This window comes from Plasmodium fragile (genome assembly GCF_000956335.1).
Source record: "Plasmodium fragile strain nilgiri unplaced genomic scaffold supercont1.25, whole genome shotgun sequence".
NCBI classification, from domain to species: Eukaryota; Apicomplexa; class Aconoidasida; order Haemosporida; family Plasmodiidae; genus Plasmodium; species Plasmodium fragile.
This window is the reverse complement of record NW_012192605.1, coordinates 183,438-205,117: the sequence shown is the minus strand read 5'-3', so window position 1 is coordinate 205,117 and position 21,680 is coordinate 183,438. Positions and strand designations below refer to the sequence as shown.

General features: G+C 41.8%; 5 protein-coding genes across 5 annotated transcripts; 3 read left to right on the top strand and 2 right to left on the bottom strand.

Annotated features, from left to right (window-relative positions):
• Positions 1 to 460: 460 nt before the first annotated feature.
• Positions 461 to 2,107, bottom strand: AK88_02560 (uncharacterized protein; the record flags this gene model as incomplete). Its single annotated transcript, XM_012480185.1, has 1 exon — positions 461 to 2,107. One exon carries the CDS (start codon positions 2,105 to 2,107, stop codon positions 461 to 463), a length of 1,647 nt encoding a protein of 548 aa, XP_012335608.1.
• Positions 2,108 to 3,229: 1,122 nt separating this feature from the next.
• Positions 3,230 to 4,004, bottom strand: AK88_02559 (uncharacterized protein; the record flags this gene model as incomplete). Its single annotated transcript, XM_012480184.1, has 2 exons — positions 3,230 to 3,369; positions 3,458 to 4,004. The coding sequence occupies 2 exons, from the start codon at positions 4,002 to 4,004 to the stop codon at positions 3,230 to 3,232; spliced, it is 687 nt and encodes a 228-aa protein (XP_012335607.1).
• Positions 4,005 to 6,914: 2,910 nt separating this feature from the next.
• AK88_02558 (uncharacterized protein) lies at positions 6,915 to 9,211 on the top strand (the record flags this gene model as incomplete). Its single annotated transcript, XM_012480183.1, has 2 exons — positions 6,915 to 7,435; positions 7,561 to 9,211. 2 exons carry the CDS (start codon positions 6,915 to 6,917, stop codon positions 9,209 to 9,211), a joined length of 2,172 nt encoding a protein of 723 aa, XP_012335606.1.
• A 1,330-nt stretch (positions 9,212 to 10,541) lies between these two features.
• On the top strand, positions 10,542 to 12,527 carry AK88_02557 (uncharacterized protein; the record flags this gene model as incomplete). The annotated part of the gene is made up of 1 exon (XM_012480182.1): positions 10,542 to 12,527. The coding sequence occupies one exon, from the start codon at positions 10,542 to 10,544 to the stop codon at positions 12,525 to 12,527; it is 1,986 nt and encodes a 661-aa protein (XP_012335605.1).
• Positions 12,528 to 15,285: 2,758 nt separating this feature from the next.
• On the top strand, positions 15,286 to 19,872 carry AK88_02556 (uncharacterized protein; the record flags this gene model as incomplete). The annotated part of the gene is made up of 1 exon (XM_012480181.1): positions 15,286 to 19,872. The coding sequence occupies one exon, from the start codon at positions 15,286 to 15,288 to the stop codon at positions 19,870 to 19,872; it is 4,587 nt and encodes a 1,528-aa protein (XP_012335604.1).
• Positions 19,873 to 21,680: the final 1,808 nt, after the last annotated feature.

Sequence of the window (21,680 nt, the reverse complement as noted above, 5' to 3'; positions counted from 1 at the left end):
TTCATGGTCATTTTGTGAAATATATATTTTTTTTTTTTTTTTTCCCCTATCCCGCCTCCTACCATTTTTAATGTCACCAAAAAAGGTGAGAATCGCCCTGTTTGCAATGTACTACTCTGTCTTTCAATTGGTCTTCCATTTCGTCACAAGCATTTTTTTTTTTTTTTTTTGTGAGGCGCAGATGGTACACACTGCCTCTGTTGAGCGAAGAGCTAACAATACCACCACCATCGATATACTGGCACTTTTCCTATAAATGGCCTTCTCGGAAGGTTCCCAAATGAAGTTGTTTTTTAAAAAAAAAAAAAAAGTTTTAATCTTGCGTGAACGGATGGGGGTCCCCATTGCGTCCCCCTCCTGCATATTAGAACGGCACAAAAAAAAATAGAAGCGGGTCAGGAAGTTACGCATACGTGACGCGTAAGGCGACGCGCAACATCCCGACGCTGCGCTTGACAAACTAAAACTCGTACTGGTCGTCGACATGGCTGTAGTCGTCGACGTAGTTGTAGGCTTCTCTCTCCTCTGGGGTCAGCTTGGTTTTTCTTCTAACTTTGAGTTTTCTGTTGAAGGTGCGTAGCTGGTCGATGCGTATTTTCTGGCCCTCTTGCAGAGCATCCCCAAATTCATCTCCGAATTTTTTATTGGTCCAGAGTGGCTTATATAGGGATACCAAAGCAGGGAATTTGTTCCTCTGTTTTTGCAACTCATAGCATTGGTACCTATCCTCCACTGGATCTTCACTTGACTGATGAGACCTACCTTCTCCCCTAATTTCTGTCATGTAGTAATGGTACATTTCAGCCATCTCCGAGATGGACATATTTCTTGAATAAGTTTCATGTCTTTGTTTAACAGGATAAACACACATATTAAGTACGACCGTTTTATTTTTAATTTCTTCTTCAGAACAGTTATGTTTTCCGCCTCCAATATAATCTATGGGTTCATGTCTGTCGAGGAAGTAAGTTATATAATCTGGGTCTCCACTTGGATTCAATAAATGATCCAGGACAATTTCTTTAGCTCTTAATAATGCATGTTCATTTATAAGTTTAATCTGCTTAGATGGGTATCTTCTTTTTGCTGACAAACCGAATAGTTCCATTTTTATTTTATCCATTATGCGGGTATCCTTTTCACCATTTTTATTATTACTTTCATCATGCCATTGAAGAATTAGCTTTTTGGTTTGCCTATAATATTTGATGCGTGACCAATTTGGATCTTCATAATAGCCTGCGAAAAATCCCCTAGCAGCGAGTTCCCATTCGATTTTGGGTTCAGGTATAAACAAAGCAGGAGACGTATATCCGTAAGGTATAATATGATTTTCATGTGCCTTATGATTCCATGGGTAAATTAAATTTGTTAAACTCCTAGACAATACAGGATCTCTCCAAGCAGAGTTCAATTGTGTAGTCTCCTTAGACGCGTTGTAATTCCAATTACCCCATTGGCGATATTCTAAATCTTCTTCCGATTCAAGAAATGTTTGATCTTGGTTACCATCTGGAAGGAAATCAAATCTTATTAATTCTTCTTGGTTTATATTTCTCCATTCTACTCCATGGTCATCGTAATATGCCATTTTATTATACCTTGGTCTGTCTACTCCTTTTTCTAATTTCAATCCTTTCCCATGGTAATTGTCTAGCCCTCCTTCAATTTTCCCACATGGTCTCCTTACGTCCTTTTTGTGATCTACATAGGCCCATTCACATTTTAAAAAATTATAATATGGACTAAGTTCTTTTGTTATTGTTTCGTGAAAGGGGATGCTGATTTCCCATGGGTAGTTTTTAAGTGGGTCTTCCAAAATTTCTTTTGTCTTTTTTTCGTGCATCGATCCTTTTGGCGCTAAAATCATTTGTACCTTTATACTCCTCGCGCTGCGTCTAACACTCTTTTCGTTTTCATTTCGTACCTGCCTTTTGTTCAGTGGGGTTGTTATATACTGGGGGGTGGGCACCCTACGGGAACGTTTCCACGTCATTCGTGGACTCATTTTTGTGTCTCCATGTGGAACCACTTTGATGGAAAGGGACCCGTGAAGGTGCGTGTGGATTAGAAGTAGGAGAAGACTTGCTAGCGCGTAAATGGCCATTTTGTTTGAATATGCACAGCTCACTACCTAGACTACTATCCATGTAGGGCTGTGATGGGGTCTTCGTAACTCATTTCCATCTTTTATTTAAGCATACAGTTTTGTTTTTGCACAACCGTGTGGTAATTTTTACCCACTCGAATGAGAGAGACCCTTCCGCGAACAGTTGGTGGTTCCAAAAAATGGGTAGCAGAGGAGTGGGATGTAATATGTACGCTTGGGCGTCGTACCTTCTGATGTAACGGCGACTAAGTCGAATTAACTGAAGAAGCGTCTCGTCCACATGGCTGCCATTTGGGGGGGTAAAGGGGGGGGAGGCGGCTTACGCATGCTGCTTCTTTACACACATATGTATATTCATACTGATTTCATTTTATTCCGTTTTAATTCATTTTGTTTGCACGAACTTGGTGCTCCCCGGAACGGCGAAGATACACTAGTACACACCCCCTTTTGACGAAGGAACGCGCCATGGGTGGGGCTTCCAACTAAGCGTTCCCCTGAATGAGGAAAAAGGAAATGTGACCAGTCGCCTTATCCTTGGCACGGGCACACATGCGCTCGCGGCGACGAATAGGCCGTCATGCAAAAGAGGCATTTTAAAATAGGGCAAATAAATTTCAATTAAAAAATTAGGTAATTTTTATAAGAGGCCAAAAATTAAAAACATGAAAAAGAGGAGAAGTGCTGTGAGCAATGGGCCCAACTGTATGTGAACAAAGCGGGAGTTAATAAAAGCGCATGCAGAAATGTGACGTGTACAGCGTTGCCCCCAGAAATGTAAAGACGGGGAAGAGGCGTGTACAGGGGGAAGGGAGAAAAAGGTAGCAACTTGGATATACATTATAAAACATAAAATCTAAGTAGGGCAGAAAAAGTTGTGTGTGCCCGTGCCCACGTGTATGCAGAGCACGGACAAGCCAATTTCACCCATCAGGTGGAACGAGCCAAATGGTAGGACACTCAAGGTATGATGAAGGGGGTGAGGGTGACAACATAGAGAAGAAAAAAAAAAAAAAAAAGTGTGAACAGCACAAAGGGGGAAGCAGCACATCAACAATGTTGAGATGGTCAAGCGGTTTCTTCTTCCCAGTGGGCTTAATCACTCGGTGACAACATGGTTCACTCGCGCATGTCAGTCATGAATGTGCCATAGGTGTGGTCTTCAAATAGGAAGGACTGCTTCTCGAGGTCTTTTCGAATTTTGCTCTTTAGGATGGTGGACGTCCTGATGCAGCTCAAGATGTACTGGAGTTTTTGTCCTGCGGAGGGGGAAGGTGTGTAATTGGAGTAAGCTACACAGCACAACGTGAAATGCAGGAAGGGCAACACACTGCGAAGGCCGCTTACCAGTGAAGAACGTTAACACGGACTTGATCACGTTCACAGTTATAACAATCTCTATGAAGTAGTTAAAGTAAACGCCCTTGGTTCCATAAAAATAAAAAAGGTGGTTGAGCTTGTCACTAGGAAGAAGCGCAAAGGACAGTATGGCGATAAACACATAGACCAGCAGCTTGACGGAGCACCAAATGCTCAAGACATGGAAATATTTTGCGCACGTGTGTAGTTCTGTTGATTTGTCATTCGAGTACGCATGTACTCCTTGGCTTGTCAGCAGGATAACTAAAATGGAATCCAACAGAGAAAAGGAAATAATACTGTTGCTCACGAGATTACCATGTGACACAGAAAGATGAAAAAATAGGTTCACGCAAAACTCAAGCATATATATAAAAATGAGGATGTTCCACAATGCATATAAGAATAATTTGGTTTTGCTTGTTTTGTAATTGTCTATATGAATGTTTAGTTTATTCAATCCGATTCCCCATTTGTTTCTGTTATCTTTGTACGCATCATAGAATAGTAGTAGGTGCTCGCTATTATCGTTCATGTTTTTTTTTTTTTTTTTTTTTTTTTTTTTTTTGGAGGGGGGTGTCACTGAGGAGGGGTGGGGTAGACGTCCTTGTCGGAATGCTTGGTCCCAGGGGGTGTTGCCGTCATCCCCTTGTTCACTTGTCGCGTCGCGGAACAGACACGTCGATTTGTTTGCATCACTTAATCGTTGCGTTGATTTTTCGCATCACGGCGTCACCGCTTAGCTAATCTGTCCTTCTGCATGCCGCGTCCTTTCCACAGGAAGGGAAACGTATGACAAAACGTAACTAGGTCAAATGGAGTGTAGTGCACTAATTTGGCGTAAACTTTATATATCGTCCTACGGTATAGTGCCCCTACATGTGACAAATTTTGCAGAAGCGTTTTGTAAAAAATATAAAAAAAATAAAAATAACACGTCAGGTGATATAATGTGTCAAATGACTCTACTTGGTGTATTACTGCTCTTCAATGATCAAGATGGCCTCATCAAAATGTAGTAGCTTTGTATTGAAGGCTCATAAAAAGGAGGCGGCTCGTTCGGTAGCGACGCAGTGATGATATGAGAGTAGGACAACTACACAGCATTGACACGATAAACAAAAAAGAAAAAAAAAAACACATTAAATACTAGGACAGGAATTATAATAACGTCATTTCTTCCACGCAGATTGGGTAGATAGAACAAATAAGGGAGCATATGAGTCTGTCCATAGACAATCTTGTAATGATGGAAGCGTTGCGCTGTGTTGTGCTAGGTTATATTATGCTGCGTTCTGCTTTTCATTTGTTTCCTTAACGCGGCTAAACGGTCGTCTGGGGTGCGACGTCGACAGGGTTGGCACAATTGCTTAGTCTGCCACGTGTGCGATGTGTACTCCGAGTCCGCCTGCCCCCTACTTCTTCCAGTGTCACACGTTTTTGCAATATAGCTGTGCGTTTATTGCCACTCGATTTTGTCGTCAGTGCAGTGAGTTTTTTTTAGACAATTGTGTCCCTCTTCCGCATCGTAAGAATGGTCAGAAATAAAATTACACTATTTTGCATTTTTTCTTTTTTTTCTTTTCCATTTAACATGTTCGAAGACACTTTTCAGTGTTGGCGTAGTTTCCGCTCTTGGTTCCTGTTCTTTGGTAATTCTCCCCGACCCCTGGTCAGTTTTCCTAATGCGAACTGTGCATAACCGGGTTGCTGCTGTTGTACGCATGTGTATATTATATGCACTTGCTATGCGTGCACACCCGTCCACACCCGTCCACTCGTGCGCACATTTTTTTTTTTTTCCCCCATTTTCTACATTTAAAAGACGCTATTCTGACGCAACAAAATAACACCGAATTAATTATTGCGTGGGAAAAAAATTGTTATATTTGAAAAAGATGTTTCATTTAAAAAAAATATTTTATTTAAAAAAAAAATATGTTGTTTATAAGAAATTTTTTTTTTTAATTTTATACATTTCTGACTTTCTAGTTCTTCAATGCACAAAACGGGAAGGGATAATTTATGCAACCATGTGCAAGCTCAGAAGAAAACGAAATAGATGTTCCCCGGGTTGTTAACAATTTTGTTCTGCTCTGAGCGGTGTAAATTGTCCAACTTGGGAAATGTCTCAGTTCGCCGCGTCGAAGGAAGTTTCCAAAAAAAAAACAAAAAAAATACACACAACATGGTGCAAATGAACAGATAAGGTGGTACACGATTGAGTTGTTAGAAACGGATTTGCAAAGTTATCATGTCTTTGTTCGCCTTTCAAAAAGGAACTTTCCGTTTTTGGAGAACATGACAAGCACATCTCGTGCGTATGTTTATCTTTGTCACACTTCCTTTTTAGCCACCTCGTATTATATGTTACTACACTGAACAAACGCTGTTGGTGAGAACTCGATCAATGTGTAAAGCGGGCTATAGTCAAATGAGTATCGCAGAAATAGGTCTGCCCCTTTGTAATAAGTGCACATGAGCGTGTGAGCCTGTGCCTGCAGCGAATTAGTTTCTTTCATCGGGCACACATTTTTCATCACCATAATACACGGGCATGTAGCTATCACACACCTTTTGCACTTTTTGTGCGTTCATCTGGACGCGAGTGTTACACGGGCTTGTGGAAAAATACAAATGCCACCGCAAGGTGTTCACTTTTGTTAAGAAATACATCTTTTTACGGTTCTTATGGGAACAGTCTCTCCGTTCGTTTGCTCTATTTTTTTGGTGGATGTAACACTTTTTAGGATGTGTACGGGGGTAAATCAAACAAGTGAGCTTAGTGCTCCACAATGTTTTACAAAATACATGGCACCTTTTTCCCCTTCCAAAGGTACCAGATTTGCCTGATTACATGTAAACACAACAAGGTGCCCAAGTGGATCGTATGGAATATCGCCCCTTGCAGACAGCTCCGTGGTTGATTCATTCCGATTTTTTGAAATATTTCGGTAGGACAGTTCTACGCGAATTCGATTTACGTGATGATGAAAACATTGCCACATCTGCGGATATAGTGTGCCACATCACAGGGCACTGTTTTCCATACTGGTATTTCTCTATGCGCCAAAAAGGACCGTTCACGCTTTGTGTTTCACCTGTGTGAACAAGGCCTACAATGAAAAAAAAAAAACAAATTCTCACAATGGGTAGCCATTTTGCACAATTTTTTTTTTTTTTTTTAGCTAGCCATTTTGCAAAAAAAAAAAAAAAAAAAAAAACAAAGTTCTATTTACCACTGCGTCGCTCATTTTGGAAACTTGCTGCAACAACTTTCTACTGTCATGAACATAAGGGGGCCGCATCCTTCATGGCAACTTTGACGTTAAGAACGAATGGGACGAAACTAGTTGTGCGAGAATGCGCTAGGAGCCAACGTTAACAACAACGCAGCAAGTTAACCGAAGTGAAAGAGAAAAAAAATCGAGCAGCTCCCCTGAAAATGAACTCAGGAAGGAAGTTCATTATAAATAAATGCGTTTTTCTAATTCTTTCGAAAATATCGCCCCTGTTATGTGGGGCGGAAAAAAGAAAACTGCATGAGGAAATTGTGGAACACGTAAAGAGTTCCAAGCTGATCAACTATCCTGTAGACAAAACATGCATAAATTTATTTCACATATCGACAGAAATTGACAAGCTCATCAGTGCGCGAAGTGTATTCGTATCAGGGGGTAACCACAACAAAAGTCACATCAGTATACAGAGCTGCCTAAATTTGTATTACTTCCTAATCACATGTGCAAAGTTGAAGAAGATCACATTTTTGCACAGGAAAGTTCTTGAATATGTGGAGCAGAGAATTGCCACGAGTCTACAAATCACGGGTGTGGACAGCGCCGATGAGAAATACATTCCGTATAGTATCCACATAAAAAATGAGAAATCGGTTAGCCACTTGGTGGCCGAGCTGGGCACAGACTGCGCCGCGTATTTGAACAAAATCAACGGAGTTAAGATAAGGTTAGTGTGTTGCTGTATATGTGATGATTTTCTCTTGGGAGAGTCCCCATATATAACGCTTACGTATTCCCCATTTCGACATTTTTTTCATCATCCTCCTCTTCCCGCCCCTACGCACCGTACAGATACCTGACCATAGACAGGAACCAAATAAACATAGACGAAGAATGGAAGCAGAAGCACCAGTGCGCATTTAACACAAATAAGCTAAAAATACCCATTAGTAAGCACAACTATGAATTTATTTTAAACGGAGTAACAGAACCTGCGTTAAGGGAAAAGGTGTTGACTCTTCTTAACAGCCCTTATGAAAACAAAAGCCTAAATAGGGACGTAATAAAAATTTTGAAGAAGAGGTATGATGTAGCGACGAAGCTTGGGTATAGAAATTGGGTGGACTATTCCATGTCTCATTTTACAAGTGAGAAAGGCAAGTACGAAAAATTAAGGGACTTTTTTAATTTAGTCAAGGGGAAGGTGGATAGGGATTATGCGCGTGTGAGCGTTAACATGGGCAAGTTAATCAGTTCGTCAGTTGGGGGGGTCACTCAGCCGAGCGATCGATACAGTCTGCAGCAAGACAGACGCGAATTGCGACGTGACAAACCCACCATGCACGACTGGAGCTACTACTACAATAAAAGTATGAACAAGTCAGACGAATATTTCGTGAATACCTTCTTCCCTCATAAGTACGTGTGGAAGAATTTCATGGACATAGTTTCGCGCATTTACAATTTCTCCTATGAGGAGGTGCGGGAGAAAAATGTCACGAAGAATTGGCCCATGGGGAGTTTAGTGTATAGGATTGAGCGGAGCACTTCTAACCATTGCAGTGGTGCCAATACACACTTAAACGAATCACAAGTACGAAGTCGAGTTGGAGAGAGTAGTAGCAGGGAAGTCCCTTCCAGTGATAATCTGTTAGGCTATATGTACATAGTACCTTACATGGAAATAAAGATTAGGGATTATTTCAGAGTCCCCTCAATGAACTGTCTATCGAACACCTGCCTGATATTCACAGGGCATGTAGTATTGGATTATAAATTCATTGGAACTATACCCATAGAAAAAAAATTATTCAGTTGTTCAGAAATTTTAACGCTGTTTCATGAATTTGGACATGCGTACCATTTGTTATTATTATCAAGGAGGTATAATTTATATCAGTTTTCGAAAATGCCATTGGATTATGCAGAGTTTTTTTCTCACATGAATGAACACCTGGTAAATAACTTCAGTGTGTTACAGGCTTTATCAAATAAGGCAGATAATAATTCCAAAATAAATGAAGATATATTCAAGTCGATTAAATTTGATTCTTCTCGGTTGGCTAATATCTACACGCATGCAGTGATAGACTACGAGATTCATGATTTAAACCCTTATGCTTTTTTTGCTAACCATTTGGATAATCGTGGTAAAGCTTCACATGACCAGTCGTGTGCAGGTGATTCCTTGGCCCCTTTTTACAACCTCATTGAAAGTTATCTACCGTACAAAATTGGATCGAGCTATTCCATACACTCTACAAGCTTCCCGTATCATTTTTCATGTTACTATGCGGGTTCTGTTTTGAGCTACTTGTTGGCGGAGATGCGGGTCATTATGAACATATCCACTGCCGACTTGTCCATGAAGCGGAACAGGTCTCTGGTTGCTTTTCAGAAAAAGTTTTATGGCATTGTGGCGCAGGATTTTATTGGCTCGTCCGGTTGGTCTGGCTCCTCCGTGATCGACCGCGCGTTGGCCAACAGGGATTTGCTGGCCTGACGGGGGGAGAAGCACTATGTGTAGCATTTTTCCCGGTAGAAAAATTTTTCAAGTAAGCGAATCGCGTGGATGCGTGTGCAGACGTGCCTGCTTCGTTTTTGGACTTTTTTTTTTTTTAAGCTTTACATGCGCTTTTGTTTTCCCATGAAGAAGATTACATATGTCTATGTATGTGTATATATATATACGTACATGCATTTTTTTTTTTTTTTACGTTAACGGTGAAGTTTGTTTAATTTTTTGTAGTTCCCCTATTTTACGTCTTCGCACTTTTTTAAAGACGCGGGAGCTGCGGACGGTTAACCCCAATTCAAACGGCGCTGGCTTCCGCCCTCTGTCTGTGAGGCACATAACTAACCACAGACAGGTGGCAGCGAAAAAAGGGACAGATAGCAGCAGCATGTGAGGGGGTATATTATATTAGCAAAAAAAGGGCGCGCACAGAAAAAAAAAAAAGAAACCTATACCACTTGAACATTCAATCCATGCCTGTTGCCATTTTGAAAAATAAAATACAAATAAAAAAAAAAAAAAGCAAAAGCAGATGCAGAAGCAGCATGATCCTTTTCTGCGGCAAACAAATTTGGTCGCGCCAAAAGTGGCCGGAAAAAACTTATTACCGACGGCGCTCTAAAAATGGAACATGTTGATGCTGCGACGGGACGAGAAATATTGCCAGATGGGTTTATAAATTACCGAGGAAATTAGAAAAAACAAAAAAAAAGCACTTGTGCATATCCTTTTATAAGAATTAGTGAGAACGGGCAGCAAAGTGAATGGTTCCCTATTTTTGCTACTCGATCCGATGATCATGTGAGGATTCTCCGCGTTAAGGGACAGAATCTTTTGCGGAGCTGGGCTGCTTGCTCTGTTATGTCCGTTTACAAGCTCTTGAAAGGGAGCAGCATGAAGAGCAGTAGGCGTCCATCGCGTGCCCATTGATCATGATTTTTTTTTTTTGTGGCACTTGAGCGATATTTTTGCAACCTGTTTGTGACAACATTGCAGCCATTTTTGGTAGTGACGCAAGTAGGGAACGCCTATGCTCATGTTTTGCATTCCTTATTAGAGAGTGTTTTTTTTTTTTCCCGGCCGGCCCGCATATAAATCGGATGAGCTGTGGTGTAGCAGACGAGCTGACGTGGAGGAGAAAAGCTAAGTAGGAAGTCCCTATCCCGATTGCAGATCTGAGCAGCTGGGCTGGAAAATAAAAAAAAAGTCGTAGCTGTCCTTTTTGGCACATCTATTCTTTTTGTGGCGTAGGAACTGACGCCGTACCTGTTGTTTATCCCCCCCACACATATGAGTACGCCTCCCCCGAAGCAGCAGCATGGATATAGAAAAATGCAAATGCTTTTACGAAATATTAAACGTTGAAAGCACGGCCACGGTAGAGGAAATAAAAAAGAGTTACAAAAAAATTATTCTTCAGTACCACCCAGACAAAAATTCCCATTTATCTGAAGAGGAACAGAAAAGGTGCACAAATATATTTCGACAAATTCAGGAGGCATATGAATGTTTGGTGGACGAGAGGAGGAGAAAATGGTATGACAAGAATCGTTTACGAATTATTGCAGGAAGGGAACATGAAGACAAGAGGGAGCAGAACAGACATGCACGAAGAAGAAGTGGAAGCAGCGGAAGCAGCGACAGTGAAGAAGGAGGCGCAACCTCAGGTATAAACATTTGGGAATATTTTAGCAGCAGCTGTTATGAAGGATTTAATGACACAGACGAAAGAAGTTTTTATAATGTGTATAGAAAATTATTTGAAGAAATAATAAAAGCAGAAAATGATGAGCTCAGTATGCGTTACCGTTATGGAAAAAAGGGAAAGGGAAAGGAGCAAGAGAATAAAATTAATGCACCCTCATTTGGAAATTCTCAATCGAAAGGAAAAGACATTGACCAATTTTATTTATATTGGTCCAATTTTTCTACAGTTAAAAAATTTGACTACTCATATGAATATATGAAAATGTATGAACAAGAGAATAGGTATGTAAGACGGAATTTAAAAAAAGTTGCCGAGAAGAGAAGTGTAAGGGAAAGGAAGGAGTTTAATGAAAATGTGAGGTCTTTGGTGGAGCATTTGAAGAAGCATGATTCGAGGTACCTTAGCAGGGTTGTGGAGTTGGCTGAGGAGAAGAGGAAAAATTTGGAGGAGAAGGAAAGGCAGCGTAGAGAACAAATGCTTCAGAGGAAATTTCTGTTTGAGCAGAATGAGGAGAAGAGGGAGGATGTCGGGGGGGATGAACACTGGGATGAGGCCTTGTCTGAGGAGGAACAACCATGTGGCTACGTATCCGGAAGCCAAGAGGGTGACAACGGTGAAGAGGTTGGACATGGTGAGGGCGACAGGCATGACGACAACGAGTACGGCGAAATCATTTACAGGTGTGAAGTGTGCAGGAAAAATTTTAAAAGCATGAAGCAGTACAGCTCGCACGAGAAGTCGAAGAAGCACATGAGCAACTTTTTGAAGCATGCCAAGAAGTATGCCGAGGGGGGCATTTTCGGCGCCGGGGGGGACGAGCCGCAGGGTCAGCCGTTGGATGCTCAGCGATTGGATAGTCAGATGGGTGATGAGGTGGACGATGAGATGGATGACCACATGGATGGCAAGACGGACGACCTAAATAATGCACAAAGCGACAACTCGGATGGACGCCCAGACAAGCGCACCCCAAAATCCAAAACGAAAAAAAAACAACACAAAAAGAGCACGACACCAGTGAACAACCTACCCCAGTCGATCAACTGCGCGTCGGAGTCCTCACACCTGGATGAAGACGTGTTGTCTTGGTACAAAGGGAAGAAGCGGAATCGAAACAAATTAGCGCATGCAGCGGAAGAAGAAGGTGCGTCGGATGAAGCAGAAAGTTTGCAGCGGGGGGAGTGTCCCCAGCAGGACGATTCTGCACAGCCGGAGAAGATCGCCGGACACGCTGCACAACCTGCAAACGCTACGGACTCGAGCGACGACTACGCATCCTCCAAGCGAAAAAAAAAATTGCAAAAGAAAAAAAAAAAAAAAGAAGGCATTAACAAGAAAGAAAAGGAAGAAAAGAACTTGGAGGAGCCGACGGAAGACAATAAGGGTGTAAGCGGGAAAGCAAACTCGAAAAGTAAAATAAAAGAAAATACAAAAGGTTTGGTGTGTAAAATGTGCAGGGAAACATTTGACTCGCGAAATAAATTATTTGCACACATACAAAAGGAAGGGCACGCAGCAAATAAAGTTGTTGCTGATGTGCCTGCAAAGGTGAATAAAAATAAAAAGGGCAACAGCAAGAGGGAGAAATTGTCGTAAGGACATTGTCACCTTTTTAACACTCGTGTCGTTTTGTTTTATTTATTTATTTTTTTTTTGCTTTGTTGTGTGGAGAAGGGGTCCACTGGCAATGACCACTATGAGCATAGCTGTTCACTTGTAACCATTTGTTTGAATTGGTTATGCTAGCCATCATTTGTGTGTGTACAATTTTTCCTATTCTCATTATTATTTTTACGTGGCATTTTTTTTTTTTTTTTTTTTTTGTTTGGCAAACGTAATTCTCTTACGTATACCAATGTGATGTAATCCTCACCGTTTTATTTTTGTGTGCCAAATAATGAGCACGTCTTTTTCCCGCTTTTATTTTTCCACCTTTCGATGTTCATTCCTCCACTCTACAATTTTTAAATTCCGATGAGTTTGTTTTCAAATTATATAACTTTTGAAAAAAAAAAAAAATAAAATAAATTTTAAATGACAAAATTAAAAGTGTGCAACGGTTGTGTCTTTTCCTACGGTTTCGTTCAATTCACTGTGGCGCTTTTTTTTTTTTTTTTTTTCCGTCCACTGTTCAGTTGGTGACATTTACACACCCACCTCCGTTTACCCCGCTGGCACTGTTCGGGGCTTCAACGGAATGAACATGTTTATCGTTGTTGTTATAAGTCTTATGGTATGTCCCCCCGCTTTTCCATCCCCCATGAAGGCGTACGAGGCAGTACGCGGGGGCATGTGATATACGCACGCTGCTCCCCCATTAAGGATGTTCATTTCCGTGTTGGCTCTTGTTAGACGACCGATCTATGCGAACTGTGCAACATCACGTTCGCGCAACGCATCGTGGGGACGTACCTACACATACCGTGTATAGAGGTACATATGGGTAGATACATAAATGCAGAAGCGGCGGAATACAGTGCGTACACTCAATTTGGAATGCAATTTCTTTATGTACCCCCACTCCGTGTGCACACACATACGGAAGGGGGAAGATGTTATTCATACCTTTTCTCACTTTTGTGGGTACGCTGTGTGGCAGTCTATTTCATGTGTGTTGGACGAGGACGGGAGAAGTATTAAAAGTGGAAGCATCCTTTTTGCCAATGGGGCGTATTTCATATTTTGCATGAGCAAAATGTAGAATGCCACCCTCGTGAACCGTGCAGAGAAGAAAGGTTAGGGAAGCGGCGAGAGGAAGAGGACAAATGTTATCCCACTAGTGTACTTGCCTGCGTTCTTTCATTCATAAGTACATAGTCACATATCTGTACGCATGGCACATGCATAGGTGTTGTACATACACGCAGTCACCCTGTAATGTGCATGTGAAGCAGTTTGTATAACCCCTCTATGCATTCGTAAAAAAAAAAAAAAAAGGTGCCATCAGGAAATAAGCAGAGCAACAGGGGAAAAAGGCATTTCACATTGCACAATATCATATAACAATGTGATGAAGAGAAAAATGAAAAAAAAAAAAACGGAAAGGAGTAGGAGGTGTACAAGGCTAGATTGCTAGTGAATACCAAAAAAACGTCGGGATTAAAAAAAAAAAAAAAAAAAGTACTCACATGTACACGACAAAATGAGTATTTTTTTTTTTCTTTTTTCCTGAGTTAACCTATGTCAAATGGAGCTATAATGAAATGCTTTTTTTTTTTTTCTTAATAAAATGTTTAAATATGTATGTACCTGTGTATATATACACGTAATGCATATTTTTCACATTTTCTCATTTATGCTCTTGGCAAGCCTTTAACCCCCTTGGGAGCATAAAACGGAGCTGTGTCAACTGGCTGAACATACCTAGCTAGGTTTCAAGGGCATGCTGAGAAAAAAAAAAAAAAAAAAAAAAGGCAGAGCGATAAAATGAGATATAGGCAAGCACGCTACTATTATAAAAGCTGTTGAGATGAAGAATTTTTTTTTTTTTTTTTTTTTTTTTTCATCAAATTGGGAAACACTCTACTCTTTTTTTATGTATGTGTATTTGGCCTTGTGCGGATGTAGTATGAATATGGAGGTGTATGATATGGCCACACTTTTGTGCCCGTTTTGTGCAAATCAAAAGAAGCATTGTCGTCCCCCCTTTTTTTGTTAATACACAAAATTAGGTAGCGGTGAAACCGCGAGGGCCGTATTCATAGTGTATGTCATTACCAAGTTTGGCCTTGTACAGTTTTGTTCGGCTCTGTACAGTGGCGCTTGAGAGGGCAAAAAAAATTTTCCTCATTTTTTTATAGAACATTAGCAACTTTGCTTCTTCTTTTTTTTTTTCTCCCTTCCCCTTTGTGACCCTTTTTTGAGGGTGGGGTATGCACAAGTTGAAGAGCGCAGAGGTGGCGCAGTTTTGCTCAAGTGGCAGCTTAAATATAACAAGTGTGCACACGGAGTGGGCATGTATGCACAATTGTACATATCGCAGAAGGTAACACCGTGTGGTAATGTCCTCCTTTTATTGCCCCTATAAGGAGAGAATAAAGTGCAAGGGGGGTTGAAAACGCATTGCTGTTATATGCCCATTCGTGTATGCGCATAAGTAACACACAACGTATGTTCCTGTTCGTACTTTGGTGCGGTACGAGTACGTAGGAAATACTTGATGTAGCACCCAAGTGACATCTAAGCATATAAATCCCCTCAGCACCAAAGAGGATAAAACGTGTGCATACAGATACATATATGTACCTACGAGGAGCTCTTCCCTTCCCCCCTGCTCTCCTGATACATATATAAACCAGCAGAGAAACCCGACTTGCCGCTGTCCACAAGAACGACACCGGCAGATGTGTCCACCATGGACAGCACATTCGACTACAACCAAATAGACGTGGACGATTTTGATGACTTTTACAATTTCTGTACCCTCAAGGAAAAGGAAAACAAAAAAAAAGGAAAAAAAATTGGCGAGAAGTTTTTCGAGGGGGATATGAAAAATGGAGAAAATAGGGCAGGCGATGGAGACGGGGAAGAAAGCACAGATAATTCCTCCGTGGACACCACAACCATGTACAAGGAAGGAAGTAAGAAAAGTAGGCCCAATGGAAAGAATAGCAAATTAGTACAACGGGCTCGCAACACTTCGCATGAGAAGAGGCTGGATGATGTGCACACAGGGGAAGAGGATCATCTGGTGCAGAAAAGAGCGCAGGGGTTGGAACACAGATATGCATATGTAGAGGACGGTTATCACGATGCCGGTGGTGAGATTGAACTTCCTGACGATAGTTTGGAAGAGGAAGGCATTGTTAATTATGACAAGGGTGAGCGGTGGAATAGTATGGAATACGAAAGGAAGAAAAAGAAAAACCAACAGAGGGATGGAAAGGGTATGGGTTTTAATAATACACACAGTAGCAATAACGATCATGTACACTCTCCACAAGAGAGAAACACGTGTGGGGATCGCACAGCGAACATGTATGGTATTATGTCTAAGGAGGACTACGAAGAGGATAAGGAAAAATTGTACGAAGATTACAATACGAGGAGGAAGTACCGAAGGGATTGCAGCCAGTATTCAAACAGCAACTGCGACAGTTATAGCTACAGTGTTGACATGACTTGCGTGAGTAAGGGAAATAAAGAAGAGCCAAAATATTTTAGATGTCGCTACTGTGAAATGGATTCTGTGGATAGTGTGGTTCAGTGTAACACGTGCGGTCGATGGTTCTGTAATGGTTCTTATGGGACGTGTGGTAGCCACATCGTCACGCACCTGGTGAGGTCCAAGCATAAGGAAATTAAACTACATAAGAAGAGCTTGCTGGGGGAAACCATATTGGAGTGTTACAACTGTGGGTGCAAAAATGTGTTTTTGCTCGGTTTCCTACCCACGCCAGAGGAGGGAGTCGTTGTCATTATATGCAGGGACCCTTGCTTAGCCAAGTGCATTTCGCTGAGCGGAAAGAGCCACGGGAGGGGTGAAACGGAACAAGAGGAGATGAAGCAAAAGGGGGGGAATGCAATTGGGGGGGACGCTACCGCAGGGCAGCAAACAGAGGGCAAGGGCAACTCCGCTGAACTGAAGGACCCCCCGGAGAGAGAATCTAAGAAGGAAAAAGGAAAAACTTTCCCGTATGAAAATTTCCACGAGAAAGAGGAGCCATTTGGCACAGATGAAGATGACGTTGTGAGTACCAAGGAAGACACAGACATGGTGAAGAACAAGGGCTATTTAAGCAGCGACGATTTTGGCTACATGAGTGAGCAGGAAAAGAGCAGCGACGGTGAAGCAAGGTCCTCTCTAGGGGTGCTTTCCGGGAAGAAGAAGAAGAAGAATACGAATCAAAGCGGAAAGGAAAAAAAAACAGAGCAGGAGGCGAACCAGAAGGAGGAATCCGAGGGTGGAAGTAGCTGTTGTGCAAGTGTAGGAAATAATTTAAAGGAGCTTATAAAGATGAAGGACTGGGACTTGAACAAATGGCAACCAGTGATTGAAGACAGATGTTTACTTGAATGGTTAGTAAATATTCCAACCGCGGAAGAAGCAGAAAGGAAGGGCAAGAGAACTACATCTTATAATGTAAACAAGTTAGAAGAGTTGTGGAAGAATAAAAAGGATGTGTATATAGATGAGCTAGATGCAGAAATACTAAATGATGAACCCGTTAAGGTGGAGCTAAGGTATAAAGACGCGTATCATTACCAGTCCATCTTTGCACCTTTAATACAGGTAGAGGCGGACTATGACAAATCGATAAAGGAGGGTCAGAAGCAAGCAAATGTAACAGTGCGCTGGGATATAGGATTGAATAAGAAAAGGTATGCCCATTTCATTTACGTGAAGGAAGAAAGTGAATTGAGGTTAGTAGCAGGAGATGAATTAAAATTATCTTATACATATGCAGATGGAAGTGTGTGGAGTTGTGAAGGCCATATTTCTAGGATCCATAACACGGAGGAAATAGCCTTAGAATTAAGAACCTCTGCTACGGCTAATGGGCCATGGGTGGATAACATAACAACTGGGTATACAGTTGAGTTCGTATGGAAAAGCACCGCATATGATCGGATGCAGTTAGCGTTGAATGAATTTGCTCAAGACTCCTACTCACTGAGTGGGTACTTGTACCATAAGTTACTAGGTCATGAGGTTTCAGAGGAATCACTAAATTATTATAAAACTGCATTAACCAATCAGGTATATGGGAAGAGAACTCCACGTATAGTAAATTATTCTGCCCCAAATTTAGCTGCACTAAATCACTCACAAATAGATGCTATAAAGAAAAGCTTAGTTTCACCCTTGTCCTTAATTCAAGGACCACCAGGGACAGGCAAGACTTTAACCTGTGCTACTCTGGTCTACCATTTGTCTAATACAAAAATGGGAAAAGTATTAGTCACTGCCCCTAGTAACGTGGCTGTGGATCAGCTGTCTGTAAGAATACACAAGACTGGACTAAAGGTGGTACGCTTGTGTGCTAAGAGTAGAGAGTACGTTCCGAGCATTGCAGATTATTTGTATCTTCATAATCAAATGAAATTATTAAAATCAGATGTTGGGGAAGAGCTGAATAAGTTACTTGAACTGAAGGAGGAAGTTGGTGAGTTATCACAAAAGGATGAAAGGAGATTAAAAAAGTTAATTTTTTTCGCAGAGTATAAGATATTGTTGGAGGCAGATGTGATATGTACTACTTGTGTGGGTGCCATGGATAAACGATTGAAACGTTTTCGATTTAGCCAAGTGCTAGTTGATGAAGCGACCCAGTCAACAGAACCGGAGTGCTTAGTACCTCTTGTGACGGGAGCCAAACAGATTGTATTGGTTGGAGATCACTGTCAGTTGGGACCCATAATAGTTTGTAAGAAGGCAGCCAATGCAGGGTTGGGAAAGAGTCTATTCGAACGATTAGTTATGTTAGGTATTACACCGTTTAGGTTAGAAGTCCAGTACCGTATGCACCCAGCATTAAGTGAGTTCCCATCATATGTCTTCTATGATGGTTGTCTGCAAAACGGAATCACATTAAAGGAAAGAGAATATCCCCTGAAGGACTTCCCATGGCCTAATCCCAAATGCCCCATGTTTTTTTATAACTCTACTGGGCTGGAAGAAATGTCTGCATCCGGGACGAGCTACTTAAACAGAGCAGAGGCGTCTAACATGGAGAAGCTAGTGAAGACACTCATCAATTGTGGTTTGAAACCAACTCAGATAGGAGTCATAACACCATACGAGGGGCAAAGAGCTTACATAACATCCCTCTTCCAGAAAAGCATTTCTTATCAACACTCAACTGAGATAGAAGTGGCATCTGTAGATGCATTTCAGGGAAGGGAAAAGGACTTCATCCTTCTTTCTTGTGTGCGATCGAATAAGAAATTAGGAATTGGTTTTTTAAATGACCCAAGGAGATTAAACGTAGCATTGACGAGGGCCAAGTATGGGTTGATCATATGTGGTAATGCTAAGGTACTTTCCAGACATCACGTAATGATGAAAAAAACTCATAACTCGAATGAGACCATTACAAATGTAAACTCCGTGTGGATTAACCTCCTTAGTCAATTTAAGAAGAAGGACCTCATTGTCGAGGGGTGTTTGTCCAATTTGAAACCAATGAATATACATATACCGACCCCGACCAAGCAGCCGTCGAGGTACATCAACTTTAGTTACTTCTTGCCTAGCGAAAGGCCATTCCGGGGGGGCGTATTCTCAGACCGGAGTAGGAGTAGGAGTAGAAGCGGTGGAAGTGATAGAAGTGAAAGAAGCGATGGAAGCCACCCTATTAGTGACGACTGCAGAACCCAAAGCAGCAGCTCCTTTATGCACATGAATATGTCAAATACGAGCTACTGCAGTGACGTGGTCATGAACAAGGACTTCCTGAGTTACATGCATCAAAGGCAACGTGGCGGAGGGAAGCAGGTAGGAAAGTCCTACATGAGCAATATGAGTCAGAGTTCCCAGATGAATGACTATCCTGTTGTTAATAAAAATTGCCCAAGTGATATTTTTCCCCATTATGAGCCCGCCTCTTCTTCCCCTTCAATTAGCACGAATAAATATGCGAACCCAAATTTGATGAGCTACGCTAATAGCAATATGGGTGAGGATCGGAACCATGTGTCCAACCATTTTGTGGATTCAGGCTTTAGAGAAAATTTCGGTGGGGGCTTTACGAGGAACGCTGAGATGTATCATTACCCTTTTTACTATGGCAATAACAGGGACACCTCCAGTCAGTACAACGGGCACGGCTCGCGCGCATCACACGGGTCATACTCATCACACGCGTCACACAATGGGAAAAGCGCGCATGGGTCGTATAATCAGCGTAAGCCGCGCAATACTGGTGGCCACCACCGGGACATCAAACAGAGCCTAGCCAATACAGCAGAACGAAGTAGATATAGAAGTAGAAATGGATAAAAAAAAAAATTTTCGCATCATGATCAGTTCGAGTAACGTGTAGCCATATATTTATTATGAGGCCAGATGAGGAGAGCAATATTTGCCAGTTCATATGATGTACATTTTTTATTTCATTATTTTGGTGATTTTTCCCATGGACAAATGTACGAGCCCACCACCCCTTTATCTGCCTATCGATGCATGGGAATGACAAGAGTAACTGGACAGAAGAAGAGGGAGGAGTCCATGCTGTTTGGAGGAAGACCTAACGAGAAAATAACACCACATACACATGAGTGAACCTGTTTAGGCAAAATTCCAACACGTACAAATCGCACTTGCTTAAGTTTGTAGTTTGACTGTGTGTAAGGAAGGGAAGGAAAAACACCCCAAAGTGCGCAAAATCGTTCATTTAACAGGTTAACAAATGGAAGGAGTGATATATTTTATGTGAATAGAATCCCTTCTGAAATATTTGATATTTGAAAAACCGCATAGTCATCTTACAGAGGAGCACATCCAAATTGAGGCGATGTACATTTAGGCGTGGCTTAACTCCGTAGAGTGGCTGATACTAAAAAGGAGAACCCCCTTGCATGCACCGGATTGAACTTTCAAGCACGGGGAGGGGTGCTACACCTACACATGGGTTATGTACGGAACGATGGGGCTTACAGGACAGATTAACGTACACACATCATTAAATGAGTTTAAAGGGCGAAAGGTCAAGCGAAAATGTCTAGAGGCCCCTTAACGAAATAGTTCTGTCATGCGCCCCACCTGTGGAGGAATATTAATTGAGGCATTACAATAGATTTACCGGCAGGCAACTCCTTTGTATTTTTTAAAAGGCTCAACAATATGTGTCCTTTCACGTAATTGCTTTTGCCCGTCTAACCCAGTGCACACATATACATGCGTGTGGGTTGGAAGTATTAAACAGGCTAACTGTGCCAATGTGGATATCACACCCCTTGTGGCTAACCTACCACCGTATGGGATACGTCATGAACCGTGGCGCTGCTACCCGTTTTGTAATTTTTCGTTGGAAAATGGACCACACAAAACATTATCATCATCGTTAATGCGTGTCGTAAATGTTTTTTTTTTTCCAGCGCGCTGTCTGTGTAGGTGGGGAAGCAGGCACATGTGTATTTATGCACACTGTGCAGAAGCGCTTTGTGTAATGTACAATCTTATGTGCGCCTGTAGTTACGGGCTTGGATGGAGTTCTTCCTGCCCATAGCATCTACACTGCTCCTCTTTCACTCCAATTCCGTGTGAACAACTGAACTGTGCGATACCCGTGCGACGTGCGCGATGTGCGAGACAGGACGGAATGAAGTTGCATGCACCTGTGAACCAAAACTGCGAGATGTTAACTCCAAATGGAGGAAAAAAATAAAATAAAATAAACGTACAAAATGGGTAGCACGTGAAAAACGCGTCCGTTGTATAGAAGCCGATAAGGTGAAGGACCAAGATAGCTCGGCATGTGGGGGCATCCTTTTGATGTTTTTTTTTTTTTTTTTTTTTTTTCATTGTGTTTGTAAATTGCTGGGACTCTTCGCCAAATTACACAGCCTGTTCACAAACGCTTCGCTACTTTTCTACTTTACCACTTCGCGCCTGAGTCTGAATTTGTGACCGGCGTGGTCAATTTCCCCCTCTGGAAGTGACCCATTTCGGGGGCACTCGCCCTGCCCATATTTATTTAAAGGTCAACAAATTGTGTGCATGTGGTGGGAAGTTTGCCCTGCCTCTGAAAAGTGTCTCATTTGGAAGGAAGACGCTGAGTAAGGGTGAAGACTATTTGTGGCACTTCA